The 16,221-nt window shown below is 39.0% G+C and overlaps 1 protein-coding gene across 9 annotated transcripts in view; it reads left to right on the forward strand.

Moving 5' to 3' along the window:
* MARCHF1 (membrane associated ring-CH-type finger 1) overlaps nucleotides 1-16,221 on the forward strand; it is a 178,925-nt gene that overhangs the window by 78,829 nt on the left and 83,875 nt on the right. Inside the window, exon 1 of one of the 9 annotated variants that reach the window (XM_070757274.1) lies at nucleotides 3,019-3,179. The exons of the other annotated variants lie outside the window; for them this stretch is intronic. Coding sequence (XP_070613375.1) covers nucleotides 3,093-3,179 — 87 coding nt within the window. The 5' untranslated portion in view covers nucleotides 3,019-3,092. Of the gene's footprint in view, nucleotides 1-3,018; nucleotides 3,180-16,221 lie in introns of those variants that run through there. 9 annotated transcript variants of the gene reach the window in all.

A 16,221-nucleotide genomic window follows, 5' to 3' on the forward strand; every position in this document is an offset into this window, starting at 1 on the left:
AACTTTCCTTTTATATGTCACTATAGCAGCAAGACTTGTATATGCGCAAAGTTTTAAAAATGTACAAATACTACAGTGGAAAAATGGATGGCGAACTTGATGGAATTGGTGGGTATGTCAAAATTTATTTGGAATATTTGCAGGAAAAAGAAATGAAATGTTGATTTCTAATTAGAATTTCATGGGAATATAGAAATAATGTGATGATGATGATGTTGTTACCCATTCAGTCATGTCCAGATTTTTAGCAATTCTATGGTATATCGTCCAATTTTGCACGTTTTCTTTGATTTTATCTTATTCTTTGTGTGGTGTCACCTTTGATGGTATCCTACCATCATGTTCTTTGGTGGCCTGGTTTCCTTTTACTACTTCCAAACATGATTGCTTTCTCCAGTGAGAATGACAAGAAATAATGTAATCAAATGCTAACTTTAGAATAAAAGTTTTATATATGTTATTTATCCATTCTTTTTATATTGTCTTTACTTTTTATTCCTTTTTGTACCTCTACTTTATTATTTTTTCTTCTGTTTGTTTATCTTTTAATGTTGTGGTTTTGAAAAATAATGTTTTTTAAAAAGGATTTATTAATACATAACAGTATATATTACTGGGGTTATAGTTTATCTGTTAGAAAGATTTAAATTTAATTTAATTATATTCCCTTGACTGCAAAGACTGAGATTATCAGGAACAATCAAACTACAACGATGTACTATTACATTTTCTGTAATAGAGTGTCCTAATCTTTCACTTAATGACATTTCAAGCTGTAGTCATCTTGTTATTAAAACTAATCTCAGAATGAATTGCTAATCATTGAAGTTTTAATCCTTTCTTTACATTTATTCCAACTGTACAGAAGGAATAACCTTGGATTTAGTAGTTATATTGGTAGAGTCTATAACCTGGTTGCCATGGAGATCAGCATGCAGTTTGCTTATGTGACTCATTTGCTGAAATAGCTCTGTAAATGCAGAGTCTTAATGGAAAGTCAGGTCAATGTTTGATCATAATAAATAGCTTTCACAAGCCGTGAATGGAAGAGAAGCTTTATTTGCATTTACCCTTCATCATACACTTTAGATAATGGACACTCGAGGGAGGAGTGAGTGACGATGATATTGCACACAAATACATATAATGTGTCAATTCTTGAATGGTTTTTAATTTGCCTAAGATTTTAAAAATAGTTATGGTAGGTAGGCAGCTTATCAATGTAGAAATGTTCCAAATAGAGAATGTTACCAATACCAGAAAATTCCTACAAGCATGGCACTAATCAGCCATTAACAGGCACTAAAGCAAATATTCACATTGCGTTCAAAAGGGACAATCAACAAGGCTAAAAAGGTGAACAAAAAGACATAAACACCTCCTCATCAGCAATCCAATTGAGTAGAAAATAGCTTTTCCCTGCCACGCCCACCAAGCCACATCCACAGAACCGACAGTAAAGAAATTTTAATCCTAGCACTGATCATAGAATATATATAAAAAGCAAATCCCACTCTCTACCAGCACTGATGATGTTACTTAATTTGGTAATGAAATATCTGTAATCACTAAACTCAAAGAACACCAAGGATCCCACAGCTTAATCCTGAGCTTCAAATATTATGTTCTAAAGAAAGATGTAGAACTGATGTCGAATCTATGGCACGCATGTCACAAGTGGCACACAGAGTCATATTGGACACCCAAGCTCAGGTCCAGTGTGCATGTGTGTGTCGCCCAGCTGATCTTTGGATCCTCTGGGCCCACCGGGAGTTGGGAAACAGCTTGTTTTCAGCTTTTGGAGAGGGCTGGGGAAGGCCCATTTTTTGCTCTCCCCAAGCTTCAGAGCCTTTTTAGGAGCCTGAAGAGGGTGAAAATGGCCTTTCCCAATACACTGGAGCTCCTCCGGAGGCTGGAAGCATTCAATTTGCTGACTTCTAGTTGAACCGCAAGTTCTGGCTTTTGGTTCTCCCCAAGCTTTAGAGCCTTTCTAGGAGCCTTGGAGGGCAAAAATGCCTCCCCAGGAGGCCCATTTTTGCCCTCCCCAGGCTCCTAGAAAGGCTCTGAAGCCTCGGGAGAGCAAAAAAATCCAAACTTCTGGTTCAACTGGAACTTGGCAAATGAACCATTTTCTGCCTCTGGAAGCCTCCGGTGTGTGTGCGGGGAAGACTCATGCACCCAGGCCGAGCCTACTCAGGGGCAACAGAGGCACTGTGGGATCCTCACCTGGTGACTGTCCCCAGTGCGCAGGGCTCCCATTTGTTCCAAGCTCCCCGTCCTTTCTTCAGAAAGAAGTGGCAGCAGCAACTCACCCAGTGGGAGGAAATATTTGATGTCTTTGTCCACGATTTAATTCATACCCAATGGCACGGTTTGGTGATTGGCAGTGGGAAAGAGCCGAGGCAGCAAGAGGAGCCCACTGAGAGTCATCCGCCAAGCCGGAGGGCTGGCAGGTTCAAGGGTGGCATCATGCTGGCAGGTTCAGGGCTCTCCCCCTCCCACTATGGAAGCTCCAGAGGAAATGCCGCCAGATGATCTTTCTCTCTCTTCCCCAGCCAAAAGAGTGTTCACTGCAAAAAGAGCGGCTACCGGCCAGGAGAGAGAGAGAGCAAGTGAAAGTTGGGTGCGTTTTGGTGCGCACGGGCACCAACACAAGATGTGCACACCCACAGGACTGACTCTAATCCTCTGGGCTGTGCCTCAGGCAGAATTTTGAAGCATGCGTCTGCCTGTGAAGAGGAGATAAGGCAGGGATGGAGGCTTCGGAGCTGCCGTGGCAGGAGAGGGGGAGAGCCCTGACCCCCCATTTCCCCCCCACCATAAGACACACATCTTATCTGAGTCTAGCAGCTCCATGGCATCTCTTGATCAGTCTGTACAGGAAAACACCTTGCAAAGTATAGAAAAACTTCTCCCTGTGAATTGTTCATTGCTTGCCCTTGCAAGAAGTTTTTATGTACTTTTCAAGGCATTTCCCTGCAAGACTAACAAAGAGATACGACAGAGCTGCCATATAGAAATGAAGTTATTTATTTATTTATTTATTCGATTTTTATGCTGCTCTTCTCCTTAGACTCAAGGCGGCTTACAACATGTTAGCAATAGCACTTTTTAACAGAGCCAGCGTATTGCCCCCACAATCCGGGTCCCCATTTTACCCACCTTGGAAGGATGGAAGGGTGAGTCAACCTTGAGCCTGTAATGAGATTTGAACCGCTGACCTACAGATCTATAGTCAGCTTCAGTGGCCTGCAGTACAGCACAATATAATAAAATATAATATAAATAATATAAAAGTAATATAGAAAAATATAAAGATTGAAATATGCAATATATTTTTGAAATAAGAAACATGTAGAAATGAATGTATTTGTGTTAGTATATAAGAGGTAATAATTAGTGTTAATGTGTATGTTTAATCAATTAGCTGCTCTGAGTCCGTTTCAGAATGAGCAGCATAATAAATAAAATTTACTAGTATTATATAATTATGCATCGTTCATTGTAATAAAGATAAAATATATGTATGAATAACCTGAAATGAAATTAGAAAATAGAAAAGATGAAGATGGAAAAATAGAAGAAAATATAAAGATTGAAATATGTAATTTTGAAATATATTTTGTAAGGGAAAATAATGGTATGGAAAAGAATACAGTGGTACCTCATCTTACGAACGCCTCTTCTAACGAACTTTTCAAGATACAAACCCGGTGTTTAAGATTTTTTTGCCTCTTCTTCCAAACTATTTTCACCTTATGAACCCAAACCGCTGCTGCTGGGATGAAGGGTTTTTTTTTCCCTTTTTTGAAGAAAGAAAAGGGAGGGGCGGCTTGGAGAGGGAAAGAGTTTGCAGAGAACAGCGTGCTTGCAGAGGCACTGAAAGGGTGTCTTTTGAAGAAAGAAAAGGGAGGGGCGCCCCCCTTGCCTTTCCTCCTTCCCACTCACCCTTTAGCCTAGCCTTGCTTCTTCCACCCGCCCCCTTTAGCTGCTCCTTCCTGCCCTCTGTTCGCCTCCCTTCTAAAGTTTGGGATTTTCCTGAAGGATTTGCACGTATTATTTGCTTTTACATTGATTCCTATGGGAAACATTGTTTCGTCTTACGAACTTTTCACCTTATGAACCTCCTCCTGGAACCAATTAAGTTCGTATCATGAGGTACCATTGAATAATGAAATTATAAGTTGATATTTAATTAATGTTTAGGAAATAAGTGAAGTAAAAGATATTAATATTAGAAATATATAAGTTGGGAAAGGACCATATCTTTGTTTGTAGGAATTAAAATAAATGTAGAAAAAAAAAGTAAGAGGAGAAAAAAGATTAAAAACAGATATTAAGAGGAAAACAAATGTGAGAGATGTACTGAAAATGAAATGACAATAAATTGTAATTTTGTTAAAAAACAAGAAATATTGTTAAGAATATTGTATGGATGTATGAAACTCAGAAAGAAAATGCTTATGACATTAGATTTATTTTGGGGGGGGGGGGAAATACAGCATTGCCAAAAAGGCATTAAGAGTTGTAAACCTAATCTTGCGTATCTTCTTCTATGGTAATATTGTACTACTAACTCCAGCAGTGATGGTTAACTATGCCACAGGTGGCGCGCAGAGCCATATCTGAGGGCATACAAGGCATTGCCCTATGTCAGCTCCAGCATGCATGTGTGTGCTGGTCAGCTGATTTTCGGCCTTTTTTTGGGCTTTCATCTCCCAGATGAAAGCCTCCTGAACCCTGGGGACAGCGAAAAATGGCCCAATGGTCCTACTGGAAGTCCGGAGGCTTCAGTGAGGCCTGTGCAAATGTGTGGGAGGGGCAATGCGGGGGGTGGCGCACATGTGCGGGGAGTAGCAGGGGGAATTGTGCACATGCACAGGGAGGAAATTGCATTATGGGTGTGGGGATGCATGCACGCGCTATTCTGTATGCACACCCCCTTTTGGCACCCAAGCCAAAAAAGGGTTCACCATCATTGAACTAGAGCAGTGATGGTGAACCTTTTTTTCCTTGGGTACCAAAAGAGTGTGGATGCACACTATCGCGCATGTGCGAGTGCCCACATCCATAATTCAATGCCTAGGAAGGGCAAAAACAGCTTCCTCCACCCCCAGAAGCCCTCTGCAGGCTGGAAACAGCCTGTTTCCCAACTTCTGGTGGGCCCAGTAGGCTTGTGTTTTGCCCTCCCCAGGCTCCCAAGGCTTCCCTGGAGCCTGGGGAGTGTAAAAACGTCCTTCCCCATCCCCCTGAGTTCTCTGGAAGCAAAAAACGCCCTCCCAGAGCCTCTGTATGAGCAAAAATCAGCTGGCCACTACATACATGCATGTTGAAGTTGAGTTAGGACAACAGCTCGTGTCCCAGCAGATATGGCTCTGCTTGCCACTTGTGGCACTCATGCCATAGGTTCGCTATCACTGAATTAGAAACATAGAAACATAGAAACATAGAAGTCTGACGGCAGAAAAAGACCTCATGGTCCATCTAGTCTGCCCTTATACTATTTTCTGTATTTTATCTTAGGATGGATATATGTTTATCCCAGGCATGTTTAAATTCAGTTACTGTGGATTTATCTACCACATCTGCTGGAAGTTTGTTCCAAGGATCTACTACTCTTTCAGTAAAATAATATTTTCTCATGTTGCTTTTGATCTTTCCCCCAACTAACTTCAGATTGTGTCCCCTTGTTCTTGTGTTCACTTTCCTATTAAAAACACTTCCCTCCTGGACCTTATTTAACCCTTTAATATATTTAAATGTTTCGATCATGTCCCCCCTTTTTCTTCTGTCCTCCAGACAGAGCATACAAAACATTTGCTAGACCAATTCTCGTCTAGATCCCACACTGCATGTCGGACATAAATACAATCGAGAGAGTCCAGAGATATTTCATGAGAACAGTTCTCCACTCCTCTGCTCCCAACAGCATACCTTATGGCACCAGGCTGGAAATTTTAGGCTTCGACAACTTAGAAATACAATGCCTTTGGTCTGACCTAAGCATAGTACACAAAATTATCTGCTACATCTTCCTACCTGTCGATGACTACTTCAACTTCAACCACAGCAACACATAAGCACATTATAGATACAAACAAGGTAAACAGGTCCAAACTCTATTGCAGAAAAAATGACTTCAGCAACAGAGTGATCAATGCCTGGAATGTGTTACCTGACTCTCTGGCTTCATATCCAACCCCCAAACTTTAACCTTAGACTGTCAATTGTTGACCTCACCCCATTCCTAAGAGGTCTGTAAGAGGCATGCATAAGCGCGTCAATGTGCCTGTCCCACTATCCCCATTTATTTGTATCCATTTCCTGTATTCATAATCACATTTATACTTATATTTGTTAAGCTTGACTAAACAAACAAACAAACAAACAAAGGATTGAGTCAACCTTGAGCCGGTGAGACTCAAACTGCCAAATGGCAGGCAGGCAGCCAGCAGGCAGAGGTAGCCTGCAGTACTGTATTCTTAGCATAGCGCCACCACTCCTCATTAAATTAAATTAAAACATTGATTCAGAGTTGCATATACATGTACAGCCAAGACTGTGAGCCCCTCCATCTTTTTAGAACATACATTCCTTCTAAGCCAATGGAAACATTTGTGCCAGAGGTCAGTTCCAATGCTTGTTGGAATAGATATGTAATCATGGAAAGTATGGCACTTTTACCCATCTAACTTCATTTTAAAAACTAATTTGCACCATCCTCTGCCGTTAAAATTAAATTTAAAATCTGCACAAAATCTATATAAGCACAAAATATACCCTGCAAAAAGGGGTAAAACAGGTTGGATTATACCAATTAACATATCATTCTAGAATTTTCCATATTTCCCTTTACTATATGCCTGGTGGTATATTCCAATGAAGATTCTTTTCATATGTATAAATAACTACAGTGCAGATTTCAAAAAGCTAAATCTGAATATTTAGATGTCAGACTTCTAAAACTGTTACAAACACTAATGTTTCACTATTTTGAAATTTGGAAGAATTTATTGCCAGTCTCTAAGCCAGACAGAGAGAAGCCAAATAGATGCAGATGGCATTGGAAAGATCTAGTATTAAATCAGCACACATTACAAAAAAGATGCTGCTTTTTAAAAATATGTGCAATAGATAACATAGGATCACTACAAAGCAAAAGGTTATTTCTGCTGCCAACTGCTCCTCTTCCCACTTGTTATAAATGAAATCAGTCTTCAAATTTGGCCGGCTTTCTGTGGAATTATTGGTGGCTAGAATAAAAAAGTATGAATGCTAAAGTAGTCAGACTAACTCTGCCAATGTTATGTCTTTCCATGGATATTTCTCTTTTGAACTTTCTTTTTACAATGTTAGCTTTCATAGAGTTTTCTTTTCCATGCTTTTCTGAAATGAATATCATTCTTTGATACTTCCAAAATTTTGGAGTAGGGATATAGGAAGGAGATTCTGACCGGAAAGAATAGAAATAATTAAATAAAAGAATGGTGAATTATGTTCTACAATTTTTTTAACAGGTGACAAAGCATACAATTATTTATTTGTTTAGTGTATGGCATATCATACATGGACTTGCAATATATGTTAATATTTTGGCTAGATTAATAAAACACAATAAAATACAAATGTTAAAAGATCTATATTCAAATACCAATGTGTAGGCATCTAACCATGAAAATGGAATATAGTTTATTAAAAAATCATATACTGGACTAGTATATACCATCAGCTTGTAGGTCACAATGTGATCTACAATTTGACATGGGACCCCTGCAGTGACCCTAAGGGGTGGGTGGATACTATATCCCATTTATATATGGAGTCCTGGCAGATGCCTCGTGAGTTGAAAATTTTATTCAGGATTGTCCATTGGTGATGTGATAGTTCAAAGCCTGACACTATTTTTGTGGGGTCATTCTATGTCTGACTATACAGTGACTCATTTGGGAATCATTGATAAAGTTGTTGAGCAGATGTTGTGCAAGTTTTGGTGGGGGTTTCCTGTATTTGAGCCTTCCAGCTGATAAATGAGGAAGATCAGCATGCACCAGTAGGAGTAAACTGTTTATATTTTTTTCTGTATTCTCTCAATGGTGCATCTTGCCTTCATAAATCTGGCAGAGCTATATGGCCCAGGACAGGAAACCAAGTCGGAGTTTTGTTGAGTCTAGTTTCTAGTCTGATATATTTTAACATACTCCAGAAATTAAATGGGAAGCTTCAGTTGCTACCCTGAGGTCATCAGCACTACTACACAGCAGAAAACTGTTCCTCTGCTGTGAAGTAGTGCTGGTGACCTCAGGGTAGCAGCTGAAGCTTCCCGTTTAATTTCTGGAGTATGTTGAAGAATTTTTTTCTAGTTTTGAATACTGCTTTATTATCTAGATTTATCTTATAGGAGAGACTCTGGTGCAAAGGTACTCCCTGGTACTTTGGATGGGGGTTATGGACGAGTAATTTTTTGTTTAAGTAGGTCTTCAGGACTTAAAATGCTAGTTTCTTGTTAAGGTGAAAACACATAGTTACTGTTTTGCTGGTGCTAAGAGTAAGCCTCCAGTCAGTGAAGAATTTCCCCAAGATCTTAAGAACTTTCAACAGGAAGCTATCTGCCACCTCTATATGTTTTTCTTGCACTGCTATGGCCAAATGATCAACATGTCTACATGTCTACAACCCTACATGGCATCAGGCCAGATTACCTCCGAGACTGCCTTCTGCTGCATGAATCCTAGCGTCCGGTCAGGTCCCATGGAGTCGGCCTTCTCCAGGTCCCATCAACCAGACAATGTCCTTTGGCGGGGCCTAGAGGAAAAGCCTTCTCTGGGGTCCCCCCGGCCCTGTGAAATCAGCTCCCCCCCTGGAGATTTGCACTGCCTCCACCCTCCTCACCTTCCGTAAAAGCTTAAAGACCTATTTATGCTGCCAGGCTTGGGGCCATTAGATCCTAGTCCCTAACCAATGAGTGTATTAGTATGTTTTGAATGGTGATTAATGTTTTTAAATCATATTAGAGCTTTTTAAAGTCTTTTTAGGCATATTAATTGGATTTTTAGATATGTATTTGTTATATTGTTTCTGATATGTTGTGAGCTACCCTGAGTCCTCGGAGAATCCTCGGAGTCCTCATATAAATCAAATAAATGAATGAATGAAAGTCCAAATTTGTGTGTCCTTGTTGCCAGTGTATCTGATATATACAGTAAGCTGAATAGTGTAGGGGTCTTTACAGTGTGAGGGGCCATTGTTTAATCTTCTTACCTATTGTTTCTCTTACCTAATGTTTCCCCTATTATTAACTGGAAGGATGTATGACTCAGCATGTTATTAATTAGTAGAGAAATATTTTTTTCAGGGGTTATTATGGCATAGTTTACGCAACAAACAGTTTTAGTTGTGTGGCATGCTGTAGTTACATCTACGAACATAGATAAACATCCTGTTTATGATTAAATTTTCCAGGAATTTGTAGAAGAGACTCAAAAGGGCGATTGGGCGCTAGCTTTCAATTCTATCTTGTAGTTTGCCAAGTTTTGGAAGTCATATTATTTTAGTTTTTTTTAAAGCTTCTGGTAAGAGGCAGAACCTATTTAATGAAGAATGTTACATAGAAATCTTAAACTTTACTCTTTATTTGGATAAAGAAGTTTCAAAAAGTTCTTTTCAGCTTAAACAGAACAGAACTCATTTGTAGATTCTTTTTTCTCATTTTGCTTTTCTGAATGATGTCATTCAACCAAGTGGAGTTTAAGATTGTACTTCTCCAATTATGTATGAATGAAAAGATCCAAAATGTATGTATTCAGAAGAATCTAGCAACACAAGGTTTCCTTAATGCTAATCATGTGGGGTCAGTTTAAATCTACATATTTAATTAATCATATTTACTTTTTGAAAGGCTTTTGGCCATTACTTGGTCAAGACTAGTACTTGGCTAGTTTTTCTACAGTGTTGATTGAATATTATTCATTAATAAATATGATCTGGTTGGTTTCAGTTTAAATTATTCTAATTTCTTTTTCAGTTAGAGAATATAAACACCAATAGGAGTCCTGGTGGCTCAATGGTTAGAATTCAGTATTGAATTCAGCTATCTCTGCCCACAACCTGGAGTTAAAACTTAATGAGCTCAAGGTTTCCATCTCTCTGAAGTCAATAAAATGAAGACCCAGATTGTTAGAGCCAATATGCTGTCATTGAAAACAATCCAGAGAGTGCTATAATGCACTATGAAATGATATATAAGTCTAAGTGCGATGCTGGGTAAAGCAGTCAATAAGGGATAAAATACATGAGGAAGAAACATTTTGTTTTTATTCTGCAATATAAGTGGAACTGAATCAAAATTGAAAAGAGGGAAGTTGAGCATTTTTTTTTCAAAATGTTTTTTTAAAATTTCTTTATTTTTTATTTTTTACAAACATATCAATCAGTGCATGAACGGCGTGATGTGTTGTACATTTTAGTACAAATAAAATAATATTCATCATATTTAGTACAGTTTACAAACTTATATAGTTCTGGTAATAGTACACATATTTTTGTTGAGTTATAATCTTTCATTATTTAGTTATTCAGTATTTCAATATGTTATTTTTATGCAAGTCACCATATTCTGTCATTCCTTTTACTACAAATATTAGTAATTATATTTGTTACATATAACAGTTTTATATGTTTCTAATAATAATAATAATAATAATAATAATAATAATAATAATAATACAACACATATTTGTTAAGTTTTAATCTCCTGTTATTTAATTATTCAATATTCCAGTATATTATTTTTATGCCAGTAACCATATTATTCAAACATGCTTAATACTACCATCGTTTAAATTGGTGTTTATATTCTGATTTCTCCTCTTGTTATTACTTCACCTTATCATATTAAAATGTGTATTCCATTAATCCTACTCTCTCTAGTTTCCATTCCTATTCTAACTTTTAATTATGCCACTATTATATTTAAAAATATTCCCTTTCTATTCATGTTTTAGTACAAATAAAATAATATTTATCATATTTACTATATTTGACAAGCTTATATAGTTCTGGTAGTAGTATTCATATTTTTGTTGAATTATAATCTTTCATTTGTTCTAACTACTAACTACTGAAACACACATACTTACAAACTAAGTTCAAGACATAAATAGCTATCACATCCTTTTTTTATATGAGCACTGTTCATTTCTGATATACACTGCTCAAAAAAAAGGGGGAACACATAAACAACACAATATAATTTCATGTAAATCAAACTTCCGTGAAATCAAACTGTCCATTTAGGAAGCAACACTGATTGGCAATCAATTTCACGTGCTGTTGTGCACATTCAACTTTGTACAGAACAAAGTATTCAATGAGAATATTTCATTCATTCAGATCTAGGACGTGTTATTTGAGTGTTCTCTTTATTTTTTGAGCAGTATATTTGCTTTAATAAGCATATACAGAATATTGTGCTATGCAGTGTAGTGCCTTGTTCTACTATTAAACAACTATAGACTTCTCTGTTTTCTTACAGAGTATCAGAAACATTGTTTTGGAAATAATATCCTGTTTTCTTTCAGGTGGTGCTAGGAAACCACTAGACTGACTTAATGTTCCACAGAGTTCTGTTTTATCACCTATGTAGTTTAACACTGATGTGAAATTACTGGAGAAGGTCATTAAGTACTTTGGAATAGAAATCTATCAGTATACAGATTATATCCAGCTCTACTGTTTTCTATCTTCTATGTCTAAGAAAGCAATCAATACATTTGACCATTCCCTAATCTCACTTTTGATGTTCAGGAAACTAATTAAGCCCTAGGTTTTTGGAAAGATCATTTTGGAAATGAAAAATTTAAAGTATAAATATACTTGAGAGAATTACATGCAATGTATGTATGTATGTATGTATGTATGTATGTATGTATTAATTATTATTATTATTATTACTACTAATGATAATAATAATACTAATAATAATACTAATAATACTTGTATGCCATCCCCTCCGCGGAGTCGGGGCAGCTCAGCATATATCAAAAACATAGCAATACAGTTTATCCAATTAATATACTAAAAAGATTCTTAAAAATGCTAACTTTTAAACAGTCATTTGCATTCATTCAATACTCACACTAACAACATTCGTTAGTCAAGGGGGAAGGTCTAATGTCCCCAGGTCTGGTGGCAAAGATGTGTTTTTAAACTTTTTCGGAAGGCAAAGAGGGTGGGGGCAGTGCGAATCTCTGGGGGGAGCTGATTCCAGAGGGCCAGGACCCCCACAGAGAAGGCTCTTTCCCTAGGCCCCGCCAGCCAACATTGGTCGACGGGACCCTAAGGAGACCAACTCTGTGGGACCTCACCAGACGCTGGGATTCGTGTGACAGAAGGTGGTCTTGGAGATAATCTGGTCCTATGCCATGTAGGGCTTTAAATGTCATAACCAACACTTTGAATTGAGTCTGGAAACCAATCAGCAGCCAATGCAGTCCACAGAGTGATGACGGAATATGGGCATGCCTTTCAAGGCCCATAACCACTCGCGCGGCTGCATTTTGGACGATTTGAAATTTCCGAACACTCTTCAAAGGTAGCCCCATGTAGAGAGCATTGCAGTAGTCAAACATTGAGGTGATAAGGACATGAGTGACTGTGAGCAAACACTCCCTGTCCAAATAGGACTGCAACTGATGCACCAGGCGAACCTGGGCAAACGCCCCCCCCTGCCACAGCCAAAATATGGTGTTCTAAAGTCAGCTGTGGATCAAGGAGGCTGCTGAAGTTGCAGACCCTCACTGAGAGGGTCAATAATTCTCTCCCCCCCCCCAGGGTAATGGACAGACAGAAGGACGTGTCCTTGGGAGGCAGTACCCACAGCCACTCTGTCTTGTCTGGATTGAGCTTGAACCTGTTGGCCCCCATCCAGACCCTGACAGCCTCCAGACACTGGCACATCACTTCCACTGCTTCACTGAGTGGACATGGGGTGGAGATGTACAGCTGAGTATCATAAGCATGCTGGTGATAACTCATCCTGTGCCCTTGGATGATCTCGCCCAGCGGTTTCATGTAGATATTAAACAGCCGGGGAGAGAGGACCAACCCCTGAGGAACCCCACAAGGTAGGGACGTAGGAGTCGACCTCTGACCCCCTGCTAACACCGACTGTGACCAACCAGAAAGGTAGGAGGAGAACCACCATAGAACGGTGCCTCCCACTCCCAGCCCCTCCTGTTGGCGCAGAAGGATACCATGATCGATGGTATCGAAAGCTGCTGAGAGGTCAAGTAGCATGAGCGACCAAAGCAGTTGAATCCTGAATCCTGACTGCCAAGGGCCTAGATAATTGGCTTCTTCCAAGGACTACTAGAGCTGGAGCGACACCACCTTCTCAACAACCTTCCCCATAAAGGGAAAGTTGGAGACAGGACGATAGTTGTTAAATATGTCTGGGTTCAGGGAAGATTTCTTGAGGATGGGGTGCACAAGTGCATCCTTTTAGGGAGCCCGGAAGGACCCCTCCCTCAGAGAAGCATTGGTAATCTCCTGGACCCAGCTTCGTGTCACCTCCCTGCTGGCCGAGACCAGCCAGGAGGGACATGGGTCCAAAAAGCAGGTGGCAGAACTCACTGCTCCAATGGCCTTGTCCACTTCATCAGGTGTCACCAGGTCAAACTCACTCCAAACAGATGAACTAAGATGGGCCCCTGTCACCTCAACTGACTCGTTGTCAGCCGACTATACATTCCAATTGAAGTAAAGACCAGTCCGGATCTGAGCCAGGTCTCAGTCAATCAGTAAATTCTGGATGAGGGGAGCTTTATTTATAGCAGACCTGGCAATAAGCAGCAACAGCCAGAGCCTATGGCTGGATTTCGCTTGTCACCAGTGCTCCGAGTTGAGTCCATGGGGCCGGAACAAGGGATCGCTTTCAAGCAGCGGTCCCTTTTTCCCCGAGAGCTGCCTACCCCATGTCTCCCACCATATCTGCCTCTCCCCAGCAAGACCGGAGTATTCTGGCCCTCCACCATCCCAGAGATACCCCCCCCCACTCCTCCTGCCTTCAGGCCATCAGGTAAGCTGACCCCACTCATCCAATCATTCATCCCATTTCTACCTCTCATCCAATCCATTCCAACCAATCCCCTTTAGAAACTCCCCAAATTAGTTAAGATTAATTTAAAAAATTAGTTAAGATTAATTTAAAAAATAATTAAAAGTTAATTAAAAATAATTTTAAAAGATTATAAAAACATCCATTAAAAGTATAAAGTCCAAGATATATACAAAAACCTCTCCCTTCCCATAGGAGGGGGAAGGAATGTTCATAAAAAGTCTTCTCAATTTAGGTGGCTTCTTTCTATGCTCATTATAAATTATTATTACAATAACCCACCCCAAAATTCATTAGAATAGCAAAAGTCGAAAGAATTTTGGAGGAGGTCAATAGCATATTGACTTAAGTGCAGCGACCTCTATCTAATGGCATTCATTAATGATAGTTTGTGATAATTAGTGTCTCGGGGTTATGGTCTTGTTAATCCGGATGCCTCGATGTTTCTCGGCGTCTTCAGCACTTTATAGAGGACGGCAGCAGACCCCCTCCAGCACACACGGAAGCCTCTCAGGCACCGCCCCCAGGTAATGGCAGCTCTCACCTGTCGTTACTCCGGTCACTTTGATGTTTCTCAGTGTCTTCTGTGCTTTATAGATAATAAGTAGAAATATCTGTTTTATAAATTATAAGTAGAAATCTCTATTTGAAATAGCAAAAAAATTAAAAGACGACTTTATTTTCAAGAAGCATTTCATGGAATTACATAAAGAAGATAAATTTCCATTGACTAAAAGTCAGATATTATTATAGTTCTAGGAAAAAAACACTGGTTGCTCCAGCTCTTGGGGCTTTGGGATGGACGTAGAGACAAACACATTTATCCAGTCTCTACTCCTTGACTTTCTAAAGCTGATGTCAAGATAAACTTGGAATAATTTACTAGATATATATTTGTTCTCTCCAACCTTGAGGATATACCATCCTGCTGAGTAACTTAAGTGGCTTTCTTTCTCAATGAGAAAAAGTTTACTTTTTCTGTTATCTTTCTAATATGCAACAGTTGAAGGCATTTATTGTTGCCTATATACAGAGGTGGGCTACTGCCCGGACAGGGGGGAACGCAGTGGGGTAGCAAAAATTTTCCATTTTCGCTACTCCACTGCGTCCCCCCCATCTGGGCAGTAGCCCACCTCTGGGTTATAGTAATCTAGGCTTTGATTAATTTCATCTTTATTGATACTCAGACAGGGGTGGACTACTGCACGGACGGAGGGGAGGGATGCAGTGGGGAAGCAAAAATGGAGCTCCATCCCAGAGCACCCAATTTGCACTGAAAGATGTTGAAAGAAAATGCAGGATGTCCTGCATAAGCCACGCCCACAGTGTGGTAGTAAAAATTTTGGTAGCCCTTCACTGCACTCAGGTACACAATATTTATTATAAATAGTATCAAGTTTATGATGTGAGATAACTTCTATTCATAAGGCACCTATGATTTTATTTCTTCCTGGTTCAATGTAATCCTACAGTTGTTTTATATAATTGCGATGAAAATAAGGGATAACTTTTGTAACTAGCTTTAATTACAGTAAACCAGGCCAAATTACATCTTTCACACACAAAGTTTGTGCCAAAAAGACTTTCTTTTCAGTTTAACAGAACACAAAACATCGAAACCTAGAACTCAGACATAGAGAAAATTAGTTTTTACCTTATCTTGGACTATGGTTTGGGGGAGTCTTGACATAGATTTAAGAAATCATTTTTATGAATATTAATGCAATATTTCCTCCTAAATGTGTTCCGTGTAAAAGGCTTAATTTGGAATGAGTCCATGAATGATTAAAGTAATCCTTCTTCAACTGTGACATCTGTATGCAATTTTGCCTGAATATGCTTTCTCTTCTTTGATACCCCCCTTGTAAAAGCTACATGTTCTTTATTTCTAGTTTGGGTATTTTTTTACCCATTTATGTTCCCTTTTTATCATTTACCTCAATTGTTAAGTCTGTTAAATATTGACAAGTATCCAAAGAAATGCATAAATAATTTCATTGAACAAAGGGACCTTTTATTTGGGCAGTAGCTCTCCATACTATGAGATGCCACTTCTTTACTTCAGAGACTTTCAAAAATTAGTTTATAATGTATTATAAAGGTTTATT

Source organism: Erythrolamprus reginae, chromosome 7 (genome assembly GCF_031021105.1).
Source record: "Erythrolamprus reginae isolate rEryReg1 chromosome 7, rEryReg1.hap1, whole genome shotgun sequence".
NCBI classification, from domain to species: domain Eukaryota; kingdom Metazoa; phylum Chordata; class Lepidosauria; order Squamata; family Dipsadidae; genus Erythrolamprus; species Erythrolamprus reginae.